This window comes from Zeugodacus cucurbitae, chromosome 3, assembly GCF_028554725.1.
Source record: "Zeugodacus cucurbitae isolate PBARC_wt_2022May chromosome 3, idZeuCucr1.2, whole genome shotgun sequence".
Lineage (NCBI taxonomy): Eukaryota > Metazoa > Arthropoda > Insecta > Diptera > Tephritidae > Zeugodacus > Zeugodacus cucurbitae.
The window spans coordinates 6113007-6134246 of NC_071668.1; the positions used below are offsets into that span (position 1 = coordinate 6113007).

The 21240-nt window shown below is 37.6% G+C and overlaps 3 protein-coding genes across 3 annotated transcripts; 1 reads left to right on the plus strand and 2 right to left on the minus strand.

Moving 5' to 3' along the window:
- Positions 1 to 2140: 2140 nt before the first annotated feature.
- LOC105218215 (uncharacterized) lies at positions 2141 to 4742 on the minus strand. Its single transcript, XM_011193650.3, has one exon. The coding sequence runs from the start codon at positions 4534 to 4536 to the stop codon at positions 2305 to 2307; it is 2232 nt and encodes a 743-aa protein (XP_011191952.2). The 5' UTR covers positions 4537 to 4742; the 3' UTR covers positions 2141 to 2304.
- Positions 4743 to 12102: 7360 nt separating this feature from the next.
- Positions 12103 to 13596, plus strand: LOC105218216 (uricase). The gene is made up of 3 exons (XM_011193651.3): positions 12103 to 12504; positions 12621 to 12929; positions 13015 to 13596. The coding sequence occupies exons 1-3, from the start codon at positions 12282 to 12284 to the stop codon at positions 13497 to 13499; spliced, it is 1017 nt and encodes a 338-aa protein (XP_011191953.1). The 5' UTR covers positions 12103 to 12281; the 3' UTR covers positions 13500 to 13596.
- Positions 13597 to 14084: 488 nt separating this feature from the next.
- LOC105218217 (uncharacterized) lies at positions 14085 to 21124 on the minus strand. Its single transcript, XM_011193652.3, has 9 exons — positions 20696 to 21124; positions 20306 to 20626; positions 19984 to 20249; positions 19548 to 19680; positions 18990 to 19485; positions 18550 to 18933; positions 18017 to 18490; positions 17582 to 17835; positions 14085 to 17488 (listed from the first exon to the last, which is right to left on the minus strand). Exons 1-9 carry the CDS (start codon positions 20744 to 20746, stop codon positions 14216 to 14218), a joined length of 5652 nt encoding a protein of 1883 aa, XP_011191954.1. The 5' UTR covers positions 20747 to 21124; the 3' UTR covers positions 14085 to 14215.
- Positions 21125 to 21240: the final 116 nt, after the last annotated feature.

Genomic DNA, 21240 nt, shown 5'->3' on the forward strand with positions numbered 1-21240 from the left:
TATCAGTGGGGTGTAAGGAAACTATTACAAACCAAATTTCATTGAAATCGGTCGAATAGTTCCTGAGATATGGTTTTTGACCCATAAGTGGGCGACGCCACGCCCATTTTCCATTTTGAAAAAAAAATGTGAGTGCAGCTTCCTTCTGCCATTTCTTATGTGAAATTTAGTGTTTCTGACGTTTTTCGTTAGTGAGTTAACCCACTTTTAGTAATTTTCAACCTAACCTTTGTATGGGAGGTGGGCGTGGTTATGATCCGATTTCTTTCATTTTTGGACTGTATTAGGAAGTGGCTAAAAAACGACTCTATTGGTTTGCGAGATATGTACAAAAAATCAATTTGGGGGCGGGGCCACGCCCACTTTCCCAAAAACAATACATCCAAATATGCCCCTTCATAGTGCGATCCTTCATACCAAATTTTATTATATTTTATATGGTGCCAAGAAATAAGTGTGCCAAGTTTCATCAAGATATCTTAATTTCTACTCCTCGTTACAGCTTGCACAGACGGACGGACGGACAGACAGACATTCGGATTTGAACTCCTGATCACTTTGGTATATATAACCCTATATCTAACTCGTTTAGTTTTGGGTGTTACAAACAACCGTTATGTGAACAAAACTATAATACTCTCTTTAGCAACTTTGTTGCTAGCATCTTTGTTGCGAGAGTACAAAAATGTCAAAATTTTTTCTTGGGAGCTATGGAGAGAGATTGTATATACAAATATACACTTTTCAGAATCCATTTCTGACTGACATTAAGAAAATTTTGACATTCGCCTCTCATTAGAAAAGGCCTCTGAGTATATTACTGTTATTAGCAAACTTTTCTAAATATGAAACAGAGGCCCCTTAAACCCTGGAAAAGAACCTAGATACGCACACACAGCTTCTGTTTTGTAGTTACACCTAACTTTCAAACGGTCGTCGAACAATTAGCTCGTGTTATATAGCACTTGAAGTCACTCACGTTCTATTATACTAATTGGAAAACATGTTTAAACCATGATGAACTTTTCAGCCTAATAGAGGTCATTGTTATCTGTTTAAAGACAAAACCATACCATTGTTTGATACAGCTTTCCATAATTAGCGCCAATATCGTAAAACTGTTTCATGAGTGAAAATGTGTATGAGTAAGTGACAACAGCAGTAAAGTTCGTAGTAACCCAGTAGTGAAGGGAATTAGTAGTACGTTACAACTAGTATGAGCCGCATGCTCCACAGTACAACTAACTGTCTTTCTCTTTCTAAACAACTGCTACTTTTTAAACTTGACAGAAATATGCTAGTTTCATAATAGTTCTCTGATAATATCGTTACAAATCTAGTCTATTTTTAGCCAGTTCATTTTATGTCTAAAAAAAAGTCATCGACAGCCGGTTCTGCGGTACCTGAATTGACCCAAATTTGATCCAGCCAACATGAACTAACGCTGTTTGGATCGATTAGTTATTATAGGTGAAAAAAAATTAATGGAACTGGTCCATATTGTCACTAGTTTGAAACTACATTCCAGGAAACGAAACTCATAAACTCATTTACATGTAAATACAGAAACATATAAACATATAAGGTGTACAAAGCAGTGTCAGAGTGTTGAAAAGTCAAGGTGTTCTTGGCACACACGCACTTTTTAAGCTCGTTATTAGTCGGCTTCTAATTTTCCATAAAAACAATTGCAACATACATGTACAAATGCGTACATACATAGCTATGTAAACAAAACTTTATTCACAAAATAATGTCATAAAGTCAACAAGACAGTTAACGAGTATGTATGTACATATGTACTAAATAAATATATGCAAACTAACACGTAACACCAAAAGTGAGTGGACAAACAAGAGACGAAAATGTGATGTGAAGTGAGTACGAGAGTTCGCAATGAAAGATCAATCTGCGAAGGTGTGGCATAGAGAGTAAAGAGATTATTAGTACATGACACCATTTTCACTTTCGTTTGCAGTGATATACATATGTAAATAAATTATGTATGAGCGAGTATGTCGCAGAGAAAATAAACAACTTTGTAGAAATTTAAAAATCTCTGCGTAGATGTGTGTACGCGACCAGCTGATGTTTAGGCGCACCGCTAGCAAATTTCACACGTTGGTGTGATAACAAAATAGCGGCAACAACAACAAAAAAGAAAACTTAAATAAATGCAAACACACTGGAGGTCTAAATTTATTTGAGCTCGAGCAGCTTGCCGTTTTTATTTCGTTTATCTTACACACACAGCATAATCTCTTTCATTGCATAATAATTCCAAGTGTCAATCTATGCATCTCCTTAACCGAAAATGTTGCTGAACCAGCTGCGCAACGGTGCATAACAAGTGGGCTTGGTTATCCACAATGTGTCCACGGTCAAGCGTAGCGCATCCATTGTCGAGAAACTGCAACGGTCGCGCACTGCTGGTGACGGCGCGATGCCATTCCTATCTGCATCATCCGGTTCATCGTTGGCACGTAGGCGACCAAACGCCTCGTCGCCATCAAAGTAATAATATTCTTTGCGCGTCGAATTCGTTTCCACGACGGTCATTGGTTGATGGGTGCTCGCCGCAGCCAACGACTCCGAAGTGCGTGCGTTGCGATACAGCGGCACACCAAACGACGGTGGGAATGGGCTTGGCAGACCGGCATATGGCGGTTGTGTTGGCGGTGGCCAAAATTGTGGCTGTTGTGTCGCTAAGAAGAGATTAAGGCTGGGTGTTTGTAGCGGCCGATATGGTATCTGATCTGGTGGTAACTGCGTTTGCGGTGGTTGCGCAAAGAGAGGTGACTGCTGGTAGACGGGCAGTTGTTGTTGGCCAAACACGTTTTGTTGCAAACGATTATTTACATTTTGGTTACTTATGGCATTTTGTTGTCCAATGCCAACTTGACCTTGTACAACGCTTGGTCTTGAGACCACATTTGTCGGTACATCGTGCGCCGGTAGTTGTGGTTGCACGAAGGCGGTTTCTTGACATTCCTCTTGGTAAATCTCAAGCAAGAAACCACTCGATGGTACGCCCGAATAGCCCATACGCATGCGTATATGCTTAGCGCCTAAGCCCCAAGCACTTCTGTAAACATAGCCGGTGCGGCAGCCGCAGAAGCGTTCGCCATTGATTTCGATGAAGTCTTCGGTGCAAACATCTCTACTTGTACTGATGGCGACATTGATATTGCCCTCTGTGGCACCAGTGCCGACATAAGTTTGTCCGAAATCGAAGAATTTGAATTGAATGCGTAGACGACATATGTTATCAGCATTTTTTTCCAACCCAAATTGGCAATCGCGTTGCTGCGTTGGCAAGAGTGATGTGAAGGCAGTGCGCGGAAAGCCAGGACTGGAGAGATAGAACCGCTTCTGATGGAAGGATGTTGTGCAGCATTGCTGTGAGGATGCTGTTGAACCGACTGCTTGAGTATTATCAAATAGCGCACTGCCATCCTGTAAGACTGGTGGCTGCGCCGCACCAAACGGAACACCACCGAATGGTGCGTTAAGTGGTGGCAGACCGGTTGGCGGCAATCCAGCAAGTTGTGCGCCAGGCAGCGCTGCGCCGAAAAATTGTTGACGCGGTTGTGACTCACCCGTAGGCTTTACTAAAGATTTAGTTTTTAATGTCTGCTCTTGATCTTCCCGTAACTGCTTACTTTGCGCATCCGATTGCCAATCGCCCACATACTGATCAGCACTCACAGGCTTTTGCAAATTATTACTCCGATAAGCCAATGCAGGATATCCTATATATCCCGGATATGGACTCACAAATGTTGGCTCTGGTTTGCAAGGCTTAACATTTTCAGTTAGTTGATTGAATTGCGGGTTTGGCTGCGGTCCATATAGATTACCAAAGGCGGGCGGAGGTGGCGCTGGTAAGTTCCAACCGAATAACGGCGCTGTAGGATACGGTATATGCTGTTCCACTTGCGTCCAATTGCGAAATAATTGCGGTACTATGGCCTGTGGTGGTTGAAAATTCGACGAAGGCGCTAATACCTCCTCGGTATCCTCGTCATTTGTATCGAGATTTTCGCGTAAATAATCCTCGCGCTCACAAGCCAATCGTGTGATCAGCAATTTGAAACCACGCGCAGTCGTCCAAGGTGAGCTGTCCGAAAAGAAACGCAGCCTCAATATACCGCCCGGTGTGTGATACTTTTTAATGCCGATTACTTGACCGCACAGCAGGTCCATATCATCGCCATCGTTCTCCACGCCAATAGCTAGATAATCATTTGTGCAATTCGCCGACGATTCAAGATGAAAATCTAAGAATTGTATATGAAACTTTGTTGGACAACGGTAAGGCGAGCGTATCACGTAATCCCAACAGGTGCTGATCGGATAATTATTTGGATAATTCGGTGATTCCACAACGCTCTGTCTGGTCTTATAAACACCCGAGAGACTGCATTGTGGCAACTCATCATGCGTCGCGCCACTGACCAGACAACTTAAACCGAGTAGCAGTATGAAGCGTTCCGCGCTAAGGATGCTTGGCGATTTCATTAAATTCATCAACATTTTCAAGTAGCGATTTGAAATTTGGTAACCGAATACGTTAACTAAAGTCGCGGAAATCGTACCGTTTTGAATGCGAACCCGGTCGCAACTGAAGCGTCAAGTGATATTGTGGCGCTCGATTACCGGCAACCGGCAAGCTCAGCTCAATAAGCGATTTTCGCCGAAACTTTAAAGCAAACAACGGCGCTTAAACGCTTGAGTTGAGCGCTGACAAAGTATCAGCCACATGCACTCAAACATATTTGTATGTGTGAGCAGTACAGCGAAAAGGTGTGAAACGCCGTTTAAAACTAAATATTTGATCTTTTCACAACAAAATACAATATGCAAATATTCGAAAATATACGTTAAACAATTTGTTCGTCTGTATTATTTCGGCGCTTTTTCTTCGTAATTTTTTTCATTTTTTTATGATTTTCTTTGTAACCACAACAAAAGCAGTCTTTTTATTCCAACATAGTTTTGGCATACTTAAAAAAATCAGAAATAAAATTAAAAGTAAAATACAACAACAGCAACTGACACAACTATAATGTCAACAAGTGGAATGAGTTGAATAGTCACACCTTTGCCTATGCCATTGTTTCCGGTCAATTATACTGACTCGTACATTTACACAGCAAATACATACTTACATACAGAGAAACATATTTAAATACATTCTTGTCGGATGGTATATATTGCTATACGTGAGTGAGATTTAATTTTTGCGAAATATGCGAACTGTAAATAAGCCTTCATTACTTGAGAGTCATAGACCCAAGTAAAATAATTAATAATAGATGTCGCTTCTGTGCTCTTGTATCTGAATTTCATGGCAGTTTTTGATATATTACACCCAATATCCGATGTGCCGAATACAAATTGGAAATTTTGGTTTAGTTCGGTTATTAAAGAGAAGCTAATAGGCACTTTTTTTGAAAATTATGCGGTGAAATTGAGTATAAGATTTGAATGAAAATAAAAAAAAAACTGAGAATTTATTTCACAACATAGTCTTATTTTAACTCAATACACTTAACCTCCAACTTCTTTAACCCATCTGAAAAATACGTTTTCCTGGAGATCTGGAAAGAAGGTATGTAACTGTAGCTATTTTTCTTCCGACCGATAGATCAGTCATCGTCCACCACAGTTTCACTGAGTGAGATTACTGCTTCCTTAGACTGTGCTGTATATCAATGGATTCATACATCGTGGAATATCATATGTATAAACTCCTTCTGGTTGTGCTTAAGGAGTTGTATACAGTTAGGAGGTCGACAAAAGGCATTTTCAAGATTTTTTTCTAAGCAAACTATTTGGTTTATTGATTTGAAACTTGGCAGGTATATTATGACAACCTTAAACTATATTCACATATTTTTTATTGCCAAAAATAATTATCGGGAACGTTGATATTGCCAATTTTGCAGAGGTCCGCAAAAAAGGGCTCTTGCGGTGAGCACGATATCTCTGGACTGGATCATCTAAAATGCAAAAACCAAATTAATTTCATTAATATAATAAATAATATAGTGATTGATCGAACGAATTAGCAAAAAAAAATTTGTTGACAAAATGGCGGCTACTCAAGGTTCGATTTTCGACCAAAATTCGGGTCTTTAATTGTTTATAAAAATATTTTCATCGGATGGAGAAATCCTTCGATTAATTACTAAAAAATATAGTTAAGAAGCTTTTCAGACCGATCGGTTCAGCCTTTTCTGAGAAATCTTGATCACCGACTTTGAAAACACAGTTTCGAGAAAAACGAGTTTATAGTTTTGAAAACACTTTACATGTAGTCGGCGCGCCTTCACTAATGTGTCTATAACTTCGAAAATATTCGTCGGATCGACTTGAAATCTCATACTCAGAAAACGCAACAAATATCGATTTTTTGAAAATCCTAACTGTATATAACCCCTTAAATAAGGTCAAACACCGCTATAAAGCTTTGATAATCAACTGAAGAGAGTCGCCATATTCAGCAACGTGGTTTGATTTCACTGCCTGGTTTCTCATCCAAAATTATAATGAAATGATCGATCCATATTTATTTTTAACTATTTTTCTAACACGCTTCCGCAGGTGATCTAAACAATCCTACGATTCCGATTCGTCTGTAATTTGGAGCCATCTAAGAGAATTTTAGTGCATTATAGATATAGTAATATTGTCTAACGACTGTGGCGGCATCTAGCATTGAGATATTTATCGGACCTCGTATTGTTATATTTTATATATTTTTTTTTATTTTTTTATTTTAGATTTTTCCGAAACTTATTTTTAAAATAACTCATACAAAAACATTATATGACAAAATAGTTATTTATTTATATCAAGGAAAGACAAAAAATTACATTTGTGTGTTATACAAAAAAATTATTATAAATTCATTCAATACTTTCACACATTATTTTCATTAAACCATCTCAAAAATATTTTGTGTTATGAAAGATTTATAAATTATAAATTCTATTTTTGTGTATTTACCTACGGATAATTTTACGGATTTTTGATCAATTAATATTTTTAAAAGCTTTTACACCTGTTGAAACCTCATAGAAATTCCATAGATTTTTTTGTATGATGTGAGTACGTGAAGTTGCATTAAAATATTCATAAATATTCGCATGCAGGCGCAAAAAATGGAATGAATATAAACAGTAAAACCTTGATATATACGCATGTATGTATGTATGTTGCGCTTAATTATTCAAAAACAAAACTCGAAAAACAAACTACTTAGTTACAGTTATAATTCGAAAGTGTATTATTTTGAATGCCATTTTTGACAATGTACAATAACATTCAAATTATGAAAAATTCGATATACGAAGTGTGTTAAAAAAATAACGAGAATTTTTGTTTTTTGAAAAATTTTTGTTTAAAAAAAAAAAAGTCGGCTACATTAATGTTGTTCAAAATAGTCACCATTCGATATTAGATATGCACTTATTTTAAATTCCCGTTATTTTTTGAACACGCCTCGTATATTAACATTATTAGTGTATAAAGCCAATCAACACTGTTAGAGGGCTTTTTCTTCAAAAATACAATAATTTGTATGGCGATCCATTAATTTGTTTGCGATTTCACCTTTTAGTCATGCAAACGCATATTCATGCTTTTAAGCTTTTTGCACAAACACACCCACAACTATCACAACAAAAAATAAATATGTATAAAGAGAGTACACATTGTAAAGTAAATATAAAAATTACAATAAATCAAATATTGCTCAATTATGCGCAAATATCTACAAAAACCAAACGGTATGGGGTTGAAAAGGCATGGACATATTTTACTGATACACCCACTTATGTATATATACATATACGTATGTATATTTAAAGCCGTGCATTTGCTGTGCGTTTCAACGTAACTTTTCTGGCTCTAATGGAGCTGCGTTAAACACCAAGTTTATGCGAAAAAAATCCGCGACAAATTTAATGTTTATGTAAGCCATTCTATAACCACTTTCACACCCACAAATACACATGCAAATTACACTTCACCCACACACACATATGCACACACGCTCGATTGCCACCTTAAACAGACAGTTAACGCCATTGTTTATGGAGTTTATGATAACAACAACAGCAATGCAGTGATTTTATAGCACACATAGCGGCATTAGCGGCGTAAAGCAAGCGCTACTGGTGGACTGGCTTGATGTGTAAGAAGACACGCACGCATTTGGAAGCTAATGGCGCTCGTGGATCATGTGTGTTTTAATGTGCTGATGGACTAGTGGAATATTGAGCGCTCCAGCAGTCTACTGTAACATAAGCAGTGTTAATGCATTGATGTGTATAAATTTATATGCAATTTTAACGGATTAACAAATTTCAGTGATTTCATAAACTCGCTTTCGACCATGTGCACATACATGTTTGAATTTATACTGCAGTCAGGAGAGCCTAAAGTTGACATGGAAGCATTTATATTAAAAAAATACTTGCATTAAAAAATATATTGATATTTGTTGTTATTTTTATTATTTTAAAAATTGTATCCTTAAAAAAATTAGGTTACTCATACGCCATGGTGACTTAGTATATGAAAATTTTGATTCAAAACCAATTTGATGCGTGAACTATTAGAATTATTAGTAATAAAATTTCATTAACTCTGTATCAATAGACATGTGTCACCGTTTCGGGACCTCTAGTCCCTTCGTACACATTTCGGAGCATCTCACTTAAGGGGCTATCAGTGTGACATTTTCAAAAAATCGATTTTTTTTATTTTTTGCTTATTCGATAGTTTATAGTTTCAAAAATATCCTGTGAATGCGGTAAGGTCGTCTCTTGAATAGTTTTTGAATGTCAGCGTTCTAAAGTGCGACCGCTCGCAGGTTATATAAGCTGCTATAGTCGGGTTAGGGGTAGTCAGAGACACGAAAAAAATAGAATTTTCAGTAATTTTTTTTTGCTTTTAAATCATGTCATTTTACAAAAGTAATAATATGGCATTATTATATAATGTTTTGACTTAAAGTCACAAAAATTAAAAAAAAATTATAATTTCCAAAGTTATAGCTGTCTGTGTTGACCCAGTTTCAAAAAAAGTCCTTGCGGTGACAATCATAAGTCCTTGGAGATTCATCTAAAATCAATCGGATAAAAAAAATTAGTTTTATAAATAGATAATCCTGGGCCTGAACCAAACTTTTTTTTTTAAATTGGTGGCCTCGGGAAATTTTTTTCTACATTTTCGGGAAAAAATCAACAGTTAATTGGTCTTAAAAAATCGTAATTTTTGAAAAAAAAAATCTTTGGTTCAGGTCTGAGTTTATTATGCAATCTGAAAGCTGTAGAAATTTCATTAAAATCTACCAAGCGATTTTCGAGTTACAGTTGTCACCAGTTTTGAGAAAAAAGCATTTAAAGTTTCAATTCAGCTCTCGTTGTTATTTGTCGAATAACGATAAAGCATTTATCGGCAAACAATTATTAAAAGCAAATAATTATTAAGTATATTTTTAAGATATTACACTTAACGAAAATGCAAAAAAAAAAATTGATTTTTTGAAAATCCTGACTAACCCTAACCCCTTAAACGCGTTTTTCTCGAAACTACATTACTCAAACATTCGATCGAGTACTTTCTTTAAAAAAAAAAATCTCGAAAATCGCCTAATTTTTCATGAGTTACACTGGTATAGCCCCTTAAGCTATGTTTCATATGCCTACCAATAGAGCATATTTTAGTATAGTGTGTTCAAAAGATAACAGGAATTTTCGTTTTTTTACTGGAATAGAATATTTATTCATTCGTGTACATTAATGTTGTCGCCTCATCCGCATTCGATATTATACACTTTTCGAGAAATTTTAATTTTAAAAATTCCCGTTATTTTTTGAATATACAAAAATTTTTAGTAATACGAAAATATTAAAAAAAATAGTATTAAAAAAATCAAATGACTAATAAAATAAATATTTTTGATGGTCTAGATGTAGCAGTTGCGGAAGTAACTGTATTTATAATATAACTAAGTGATATTCACATAAATCCTTTGCTCATTAAATTAAATGTAATACGAAAATATTTTCAATTTTTTTTAAGATTAGATGAGCTGTTACACAAATTACAAAAATTTAGCCAGTCACTTAAACCAACAAAAACAATCAACTATAACGAAAATTTGTAACTTCAAGTTATAACATTTTATCTGTCACAACTCAATGTCAAGTTCAATTACAAATGTAAAAGTTTTAAAAAATATTGTTTGATCTTGAAGTTCTTATTCGTAAGATATACTATGGTTCATTGTTGTAAACAAAAACATTTTTGAGGACACAATTTAATGCCGCTCAACTTGATCTTGGAAAATTATGAAATGGGTGTTGACACTGATGAATCTAATCATATTTTATGATGCCAGATGTTTAGATTTTATTATCTAGTGGGTGTTTGAGCAACAGCCAAAATAACTGTTTATCATGTTTGTATACATTTTAAGCGGAAATTCAAATAAACTAATTCGGTGCTAAGTGCACTTTAGACTACGAATATATGCATAAATCAACTTTTTGGGGAAAATAAAGGCAATAAATGAATAAAGATTGCTAAAGACTAAAGGAGAACTGATAAAGATAGATTAAAAGAAGTTTATGCGTTTAACGCTACCGTTTTTGTACCCCCTGATGGGTATTTCCGGAATTAAAAGGGAGGAGTTTTAAGGCTCTTTGTGCATAGCTTGATGTGGTTCAACAAATTGCCTGTTGGATTACAATAATGTACAAGTTGGAATGTGTGTGAAATTTCATAAAATACAGTTATATAATATACATGTATAAACCAAAGCATATAGCAAATGAGTTACGCTCAAGGTGATTACTAACAAAAACCATTCGTCATCCACGTTCGGGTTGAAAGCGATACACTTTCCAAACATACAATTCTATTTGTGCTGCACTGTACTTTAGTTGCTCTCTAAACTTAATGCCCGCGAATTGGCATAAATTACCAGTGAGTGAGTTTTACACTCGTGTAAACAAAATATGATCTCTGTACATATGCATTTAAGCGCACGATTTGTTTTGAAATCAACATTCATATCAAAATATTTAAAAACGCGCGATAATCTTATCGCAGGATAAACATTGTAAACGAGCGATTCGCGAGCCAGTCGACACTTGAATATACAATATATAAATACACATTTATATATGTATAACATACATATATATTACATAAATGAATTAATTTCTATATGTATGAGTGGACGTACGTGAAAAATTGTGAAAGCTTAATGCACGCTGAAAATAATTAATATAGAAAGTCAAGTACTAATAGAAGGTATAGCCTGTTATTTACATTTGCACTTAAGAAAATATGGCATCCACACTTACATATAAGGATATAGGTATATACACATACACTGTCACATGCAGATAAGCTACAAACTGTAAACAAATCAGCCACAATGACAGACTGTGACACTGATACCGCAAGGAGAAAGATGGTTAGCTATTTACATAAGTACATATGTACATATGTAGAGGTATTTAGGTGAGACACATGTGGAATACACGTAGACATTTGATTACGTGCGAACTTGAACTTTGCCGGTTGCCAGCGGTGACACCGACAACAACAACTACAACAGCAACTTTTGCAATAGCCATTTAAATACTCAAACTGCGCTCAATCTCAATTTGCCTAGCATTGTGCAATATTATTGTTAGTCGGCTGATGAGCCACTATTGTCTGCTTTATAGCTGACATTGTTCGAACAGGACATCTCTGACATTTACCGTTCTATTATGCGCGTGCACTGCACTTAATTGTTAAATCGTCTCGATTTCATAGGTAAAATTACTTGCAAATTTTTGCAATTTTTTTCTCCTTACATGCTCTTATTTACAACTGCCATATATACTCGTAACCATGTATGCGCAGAGTTGTCTTCTAATATGCGTGATATAAAATTTTATCTTCACCTGCTTATCACCAAGTTAATCATGTCTGCTTATCATTCACTGGATGTATGTACATAATCAAGATTTGTTTTTTCTTACTTTAAATTCTCTCGTCTATCTTCAATATAAACTTATATAAATTAGCACAAATGTAACATGAGCACAGTCAGAGTCTGACTACGCTATCAAACTGATTCCATCAGCGAAAAATCGTCACACCAAAATTAACTTCGCAAACTCAAGGGTTGCGATTAATTGCGCGGATTGTAAGCAGCACGTATCCAATTTAGACTACTTCACGACTTCTAAGGATCAACAGCAAACATGTTTGCACGACCACTACAAAGCAACGCCACAAACCCACACGAAAAACAACAGCAAGCAGCGACGGCGAACACTCCTCACCAGTATGCGATCTCCGATTATGGCTACGGCAAGGATTGTGTTAAGGTCTTGCATGTTAAGAGGAATGGGCCAGTGCACTCGATAAAGGAATTCGAAGTTGGCACACATTTGAAGCTGTACAGCCAAAAGGATTACTTTCATGGTAAGAAAGAATAAGTTTTAAATAAAAAAGAAGCTCAGGAAGTCCTGCTTAGAAGGCACAATAGTGGTTTATTACTATCAAGTTATGCAATTCTGTATACTTTTCAACTTATCTAGGTGATAACTCAGATATTGTGGCTACCGATTCGCAGAAGAACACCGTGTACTTGCTAGCTAAGAAGCATGGTATTGAAAATCCAGAAAAATTTGCATTGTTGCTCGCCAATCACTTCCTCAACAAGTACTCACATGTTGCCGAGGCGCATGTACATGTCGAGGAGTATCCTTGGGAACGCATTGCGCAAGAGGACAGCGGCATCTGTGATGACAATTACACGTCGATAAATAATCGTCATCGTCACAATCATGCCTTCATCTTTACACCGATAGCACAGCGCTACTGTGATGTCGTGCTGAAACGCAGCGGTAAGTGAAAAGTGATAAATTGTTGATTTTTTTTACTACAGCTATAAGTATACCGTTAACTTTGTATAATACGCTCTCCCTGCAGATCCCAAACAGACTGTCATTAGCGGCATTAAAGGTCTACGTGTACTCAAGACAACGCAGTCGTCGTTTGTGAACTTCGTCAACGACGAGTTTCGTACATTACCCGATCAATATGATCGTCTCTTCAGCACTGTCGTCGACTGCAGTTGGGAATATTCCAATATTAATGATGTGAAATTCTGTCAGACTTGGAATACAGTGAAGAACATCATAATCAGAAATTTTGCTGGTGATCCAAATGTGGGTATCTCGTCGGTGTCCGTGCAAAATACGCTATATCTCTCTGAGAAGGAGGTACTCGATGTTATACCGCAAGTGTCAGTCATTTCAATGACTTTGCCCAACAAACACTACTTTAATTTTGATACGAAACCATTCCAAAGCGTTGTACCAGGTGATAATAATGAGGTCTTTATACCAACCGATAAACCACATGGCACCATCTATGCGCAGTTGGCCAGAAAGGATCTTAAAAGTCATTTGTGAAAATTGTTAAAGTATTGTATCACTTTTTTAGTTGTTGTATTTACTAATATTATTATAATCATACAATTATTTCAAAATAAATATATGTATGTACATAGCTGTAGTTGTTGTTTATTAATGAATGGAAGGGAGCCTCATTTTATTGAGTTAAGAATTGTAAAGAAGGCACCATTCTTCAAAAAAGAAAAACAACAGCATATTGGGACTTTGGGGGAATTAGAGGATGGCTAAAACCAAATTTATTTCGGGAGACCCGAATCTCTTTATTGCCTTATATACTAAATGATGCTAGGATAGGGTAGGGACTGATTTCCTCAATTTTTTCAAAATCATACAATATTTTGATCTTAGTAAGGTAAAGAAATCCCAGATATGAAGTTCAATCGTTTTCGAAATATATGATATTCAAAGCATATTGTGATTAGGGGAAAATATCAACCGATTTCCTCCATCTTATAATCGCAGTATAGAGCATAGCAAATACAGGAGAATTTAACAAAGCTACAACGTTTCTTTTTCAAACATTTTATAATTTTTATTTTTAACAAAAAAATTTTATTAAAAAAATTATTATTTTTATTTTTAACAAAAAATTCTATTTAACTGGTAAACATTCAAAAATATTAGCTTAACATTTACATACATACATATTTACAAAAAAAAATTAAAATAATTTCATAATTTAAATAAAGAAAAACATTAACAAATTATTTGGATTACTGTTTAAATGCACGCACTACACTGCATCTATCGGTTTCAACGCCACCGCACAACAATAGCAACAAATCATTAGCGTTTGCTGAGGAGAGCGCGCCACTCAACGGCACCGCCAACTGTATGTTACGGAAATAGCCGAAAGTGCTGTGCACCCAACCCTGTATGTAGGCATATCTGTGCAGATGATAGAAATCCTGCTGCTGCTCGCCCAAACTCAAGAGGTATAATTCACCATCCCCCATGGTGAATGCGTGCAATTTATCGATGCGCATCGGCAATTTAATAATTTGCATTAGTTTATACGAGCTCACAGTTGTGCCAGTCAATTCATAAACGTTGATGTTATGACATTTGTGGCAGCTGAGCAGCAATTGATAGCGTTGTGGCTGCACCGCAACCATTTCCAACACATCAAATGGACCGTCAATGACCTGCGCGAGCTTGAAGTGCTCTGTTGCGGAGTGGAAATGATAAATGCTGACAGCATGTTGATTATTCACGAGCGCATTACTAATTAATACCGTCAAATTTTCGAATTTGAAGAGCCGCATTGACTTGCCCACACCAAACGGTATCGTCTGCCAATCGGCGATATCGTTGCGTTCATCGTTGATGCGCAACATGCGCACCTCATTGCGATTGCGTGTCTCATCGATGGCATGCAGCAGTAGAAAAGTGTTTTGCTTGGCGCTCACAAATAATTCTAAGCTCTCGATGAACTTTTTCATGCCGAAAATGTTCGCCACTTTACGCCCGTTCACCGTAACTTTACTCTTCACTTTCTTGTAGCGATCGCCGCAATAGTTTTGCGCCTTCACCCAAATCGTGTCCGTACGTGCCGTTAAAGAGCTCATTGTCACATTGGTGATGAACAGCCGACGACTCTCGGCAGAGTACTGCAGCTGTAGCATGCGATGCTCGCACATAGTTATGTGCTGCAGATCGAATAGTAAGGTCTCATCCACACTTTCGTTGGCATATTGTCGCAGCACTTCAGTGCTAAAATCGAAATCCAGATAAAGCAAATGCTGCTGGCTACTCTGGTTGTTGTGGTTAGTAGTCAAACTGGCATTCTGTGCGCTCAGCAGTTTGGCCAACTCGTTTACGACATCGGTTAATTCTTCGCGGTAGGCCGCAGTATCTTCCAACTCAATCAGGTCTTCTAGTTCTGCTTCTACTTGCGACATGTCTTCAAGTTTTTCACTTGTGTCATCAGCTTGCATGGTTCTACCTTTAGTTTTCAACGGCATGTTGCCAACGAGCACCAAACCCTTTACAAATGTGCCCTCATCAATGGTGAGATTATCGAAATGATAATTCGCCATAGTGAGAATGCTCTGTTTATACATATCTATCAAACGTGCACCATTCAAGTTTAAAACATGCGTGGGTCCGTTGAGTATAAGATCGCCAGCGATCTCCTTTGGGCCATCAATCACTTGCACGTGACCGCTTTTTCTAAACACCATATCATCGATTGGTATACCATTAATGGACTGCAGCAGCGTTTCGTTATTCAAAATAAGGTTTTCAAACACCAAAAAGCCTTGCACATCCTGCGGTTCGCCGTGCAACTTTATGCGATTGGACAGCAAATAGTCGAGACTCATATCGTTCACATCACCGATTTCTAAGTCTTCATCCACCACCAAGCTATACATTTTTACCGGTGGCATCAAACCATGCGAAGTAGTATATATTTGCGCAGTGGGCATGCCATTAACCAGACCCTGTACCAGCAATTGTCCGACGATGGGTGGTATTTTGAAATGCAATGGACCCTCAATCGGCATATCACTTGAGATGCGATATAGGGACGCATGAAAACGTGGCACATCGATTGTATTCAGCGTGCTAATACGCAGTGGGCCGTTGACCACAGCGCGCTGTAAACGCAACGGCTTATGGAACAACTTGCCACTGGTTATCGTCTGCGGCGACGTGGTATATTTTAATAGACAATCGCGTGCTATGTAGTTTAGATCCACACCTTTGGGAAATGTGTTGCGCGTACGCATTCTACTTATTAACGGTTGTGTCATATAGACAGTACCCGAGATGATTTGATCAGCGCTGCGTCTCACCGCATGCCTGTAGAGATATTGCAACTCTTCGTATTGTTTCGTGCTGCTGGTGGAAGACTCATTCCAATACGCATTACCATGCACGACTAAATTGCGCCAACGTCTATGCGATAGCTGCTGCAATTGCTCATTCAGAGTAGCGTAACGGAACGAATTCTCAAATTTACCATTTACATCGCCTTGCACCGTGAGCTTTGGTAAAATGAGATCACCACTCAAGGTAAGCGCTTCGTTGCGCGTATCGATAAATGTCTTTGTGGACACATCATTTATGGTATCTACATCCAGATTTGTTAAACGTAAATTGCCGAAAGTGTAATTTCCGGTTATTTGTTGAGGTTTGGACTTTAAGAGCACATTGCTGAAGACCTCAAGCATGTCAATATTATTTATTGTAGGCGTTTTCAGCGTCTTTTGCACGGTTAGTCCTTGCATGAATATTGTGGAACCATTTATTACGGCATTCTCATTTATACGCACCAAATCCGATACGTAGTCTGTCCATGTTATGTCATTTATGGTGTCCACCTGCAAATTCTCTAAGAATGCCACATTTCCCTTGACTAGCAAATCTTTATGCAGCACTAACTTCTCATGCTCCACGGACAATCTGTCGAAGATCTTATCGAAGGAGATACCATTGATCTTATGTAAGACGATGTTAGTTGTTTGTAGGTGATACGGCAGATGCAGATACTTGAAGAAGTGATCACGTTTCAATGGTGCATTTACATTTAACTCATTCAAATAGGTATAATTTAAAGCCTGGTCTACGTATGCGTCTTTAGTAACCACCAATTTATCGAAAGATTTGTTGCCGTGAAAGTGATATGCATTCTTTAGTTGTGACTTCAGCACCAAGTCACTTGCGTGCAAATCATTTAACTTCGCTGCTGTTAAGTGCTCTACGATGAGTGGTGCCTCGAATATTTTGAGCCCGGTTATATTTGTAGTGTCACCCTGACGTACAACATCCTCGGATAACTCCAGTAACTTCGATTTATATGCCTTACATATAACGTCACCATCAACTTTGGCTTGCATAAATATGAGTAAAAGCGGTGTTTCGTGCATTTGGTGACCAGTGGTTAGTAAATGTTGTGTGGTAGGATGATCATTTAACCAATTCGTTGTCAGCTTGGGTGTGGTTACTTTGGCATTTTCGAAATGGACAGCTGTGCCTATATCCTGTTTAGTAACAAAAATGTAAAAATATGATTTGCTTTATTGATAAAATATATAGAGTAGCATATTAAGGGTAGTCAAAATCGACTTCCTTACCTGTGGTGTATTTTGTAACAAGTAAGTATCTCCCAAGATCGATCTAGCAAACGATTTACCACTCACAAATACTCCAGTTGCCATGTCGTTATCAAGTTCTAAATTATCGATCACTAAAGTACCGTTAATGATAACTTTGCCTGTGTAGAACTGTCGAAATTGTGAGTCCATATCATCGTTGGTACGCTCCACTTTCGGTTGGTAATCCACTAACAGATCACCGGCAATGTTCATTTGTTTAATTTCAACTGGGCCTTGAAGGTCATTATAATGTTATTAGTATTTAAAATAAAAAAAATTAATACTACTATTGACTAAGTCTAATTAAAGATTGGTTCACTAGTTGGGACAGTTCTAAATGGAATCTTAATACTGATAGGATTATTTAAACTTCGCAAAGTTTATTTGTATTTGAACAGTAATAATTAAAATTACCTTCAATTAAGTCATCACGGCCACTGAAAGCTACATCCTCGATTAAATTCAAGCCATTCACCAAATCCACCTGCATGTCTTTTACATCCATGGACTCTATCTTGATTTTCGTGCTCACAATCTGTGGTTCTTTCAGGTTGAAAATTTGCGCCACTACTAAATCATTTAGTAACGGTGTCCATAGTGAGTCCACTTTCGTTTCAGCATACAGTTTGAGACCACCTTTCAGTTTACGGTCGCGATTACGTAAAAATAAGGAGTTCAAAAATTCAGTTACCGACACATTGTTGATGCGCTCCGCGATTAGATCGCCAACCCTAAGTGGCGCATTGTGAGATCTTTCAGTATTTTCACGTGCATTTCGAAAGGATTGCCGCGTTAGTAACTGCGATGTGCTGAGGACTTTGGTACGTATAGCAGAGCGTATGGAGAGTATTGGCTGTCGAGCACTTGAAGTATTATCCAAGTGGAAACCTATTTCGGAAGCATATTATCATAAGTAAGATTGTACTATATAAATTTCTATAGCATACCCGGTAGTAGCGAACCATTGTACACAAGATTACCCACGTGTAGTCGGCGAATCCGTGCCACACGTGGCATATCAAGCACAAAAGCAGGCTTTTGGTATGTGGCACGCATAAAACGCGCACTACGTTGAGGCGCACGTAACTCTGCCACACGCCTTAACAATTGCACTGGACTCTGCAGTGAGGCACCGACAATTTTTACGATGCCTATATTACCAGCATGTAGACGTACAGGATGGGGTGCCTTCAAAGTTTTAATTTTAGGACGTAGAATAAGCGCGGCTTTGCGAAAAGTATCCATAGCGGTCTTTCGTTGCAACAATAAGCTGCGAAGCCGCTGTATGGTTCCTTCGAATAGGTGACGATGTTGTTGTAACGCATTTAAATCTGAAATCGCTTTTTAGTGAGGATAACAACCAAAAATCGGAAAACTGAAAACCGACCTTCAAGCATTGTTTCATTCAAAGCCGCCGGCGCACCCAATCGTTGTCCATCCGCCGCTTCAACTTCGAAAATGCGCAACAAAGTGTTGAACGGACGCCGATAACTGAGCAGCACATATGATTCATTCAGCTGACTGACATGTGCGATTATTTCACTGACTTCGCTTTCCTTAGCCGTATAGCTCGCATAGCAGTCCATACGCGCGGTTGGATAAATATTCACCGCTCGCTGATATGTGCCCACCAAAAAATGTTGACCCGCACGAAAGCGTTCGAAAGCCAGTTCTTTACCATTAAATTGCCGGTATAATGAGAATTGTAACTCATCGCGCTTCATCCAAAATGTATTGCATTTCTGTTGTTGTGCCGCACAACCAATCAGATAATTCCGTCCGCGAAAAGTATAAGCATGTATGGTGCTCGAGGGCACCGTAAGTGTTTGACGATTGCGTAAATGTAAATCGTTGGCGTCCACTTCGTAAACAACGACTATGGTCTAAGGAAAGAAGTAAGGGAATGGCAATTATTATTTTTAAATTACAGTTTTATAATAAATACCCGGCCTTGGTGCTTTATAAGACGTCCACTTAACAAAAATTTCGGTGTCGTACCAACGATTTCCAACACGTGTACAGCGGGTATTGTAAGATCTTCCACCAACTCAAAGAATGTATTCGACCACACAAATGTACTGCAAATAAAGTAATCAAAATCAATATGAATGAAAGACTAATGGACATGAAGAACTAAATAACAACTGGGGAGGACTGTAATACTACCAAAGTTCAAGGTTGGGTTTATCATTACAAACATTTTAATATGAAATTAGATCCCTAGGTTTTGGAAATTACATCTGGCTACATCAAGATATTAATAGAATAAGCAACCGTTTCAAAGAAAGTTTTAAACCTAGGCCTGATGTTTTGAGTTGCAAAAAACTGTTTAGAACAACAAAAGACCGACGGAACAGACAGGCAGTAACACCCATACTTACCGTAACTTCGATTGTAGTTTTGTATAATTCACGGCCGTTAAAAGCATGATTTGGCCCTCGGCGACATTGAAGAGGAATAGTTTACGAAATCTACCATTTATAGTTAGCTGTTGTATGGGTTCGAAATTGGTTGTAGTATCGCTCACAACTTGACCCAGCTTCGCCGCTTCAGCATTTTGCGCCAATACCACGGCATTCAGCTGATAAATCTCCAAATATTCTTCCAAAGCTATCACAAGCAACAAATAATTGCGCCAAGCGATCACCTTTGAAATCAAAAATTTATTGTCGGAATGCGAACATAATTAATTTTTCAACTCACCTCGGCGCCGATCGGTTCATGTTGCCGCACACCGCCAGCCAGCATGCCAACCAAGGAAACACGCTTTTCCTCGCCACTCACGATCAGCACGTACAACTCATTGCCATGTAGTATGAAAAGTTGTTGCTTTGAACTTTCTTGCATTATATGCAAATTGCGTTCGTTTTGTATATTCATATCCATGAAAGGCAAACGAAATTGCAAAGCATTTTTTGGAACAGTTGACGCAGATTTGTGTTGCGCACATTTCGACGCTTTTGGTGGAGTTGCGGGTGCAAAGGGCACCACATTGGCGGCATCAGGGCGCACATGACTTAGACACTACAAATAAAGGACCATTTCTATCACGTTTTGCGTAACGTAGAAAAACGGAGTCACACATTTACTTACCACTTGAAATGAGATAATTAATTGGAAATAAAAGTAAATATGCATTTCCATGAAAAGTTTTATCAGCGAAACATATGTATGCAATCTACAATTATCTTTTTATGCTTTATTTTTATTTTCTTGGGAACATGTTTGTCATTAAGTGTGAGGCTTGTGTAATTTTCCAAGCGCTAACGGACAGCACAACAAATACAAGTGATCCAAAAGAGAAGCAGTTGGGAAGAGAGCGCATATAAATGGAATGTGATAAGTAAGAAAACGCCAATAAGGAACTTGAAATTGCATAATCGGTACGTATAACCTAACCAGATAGGTATGCACTTTTAAAAATGGTTGTACAGTACTCCCCGCTTATAATTGAAGACGACGAAAAAATTCCTAAAAAATAGTATATATGTATGTCAGATCCTTCCCGTACTGCAAAATCGAGCTGTTTTATTTCCAACACATTTAACGAAAAAGCGTATCTGATTTGTGACGATCGAGCAAGAGCAATTGAGGCGATTTCCATTTCATTTTTAGTTTAAAATCCTGACATATGAGCT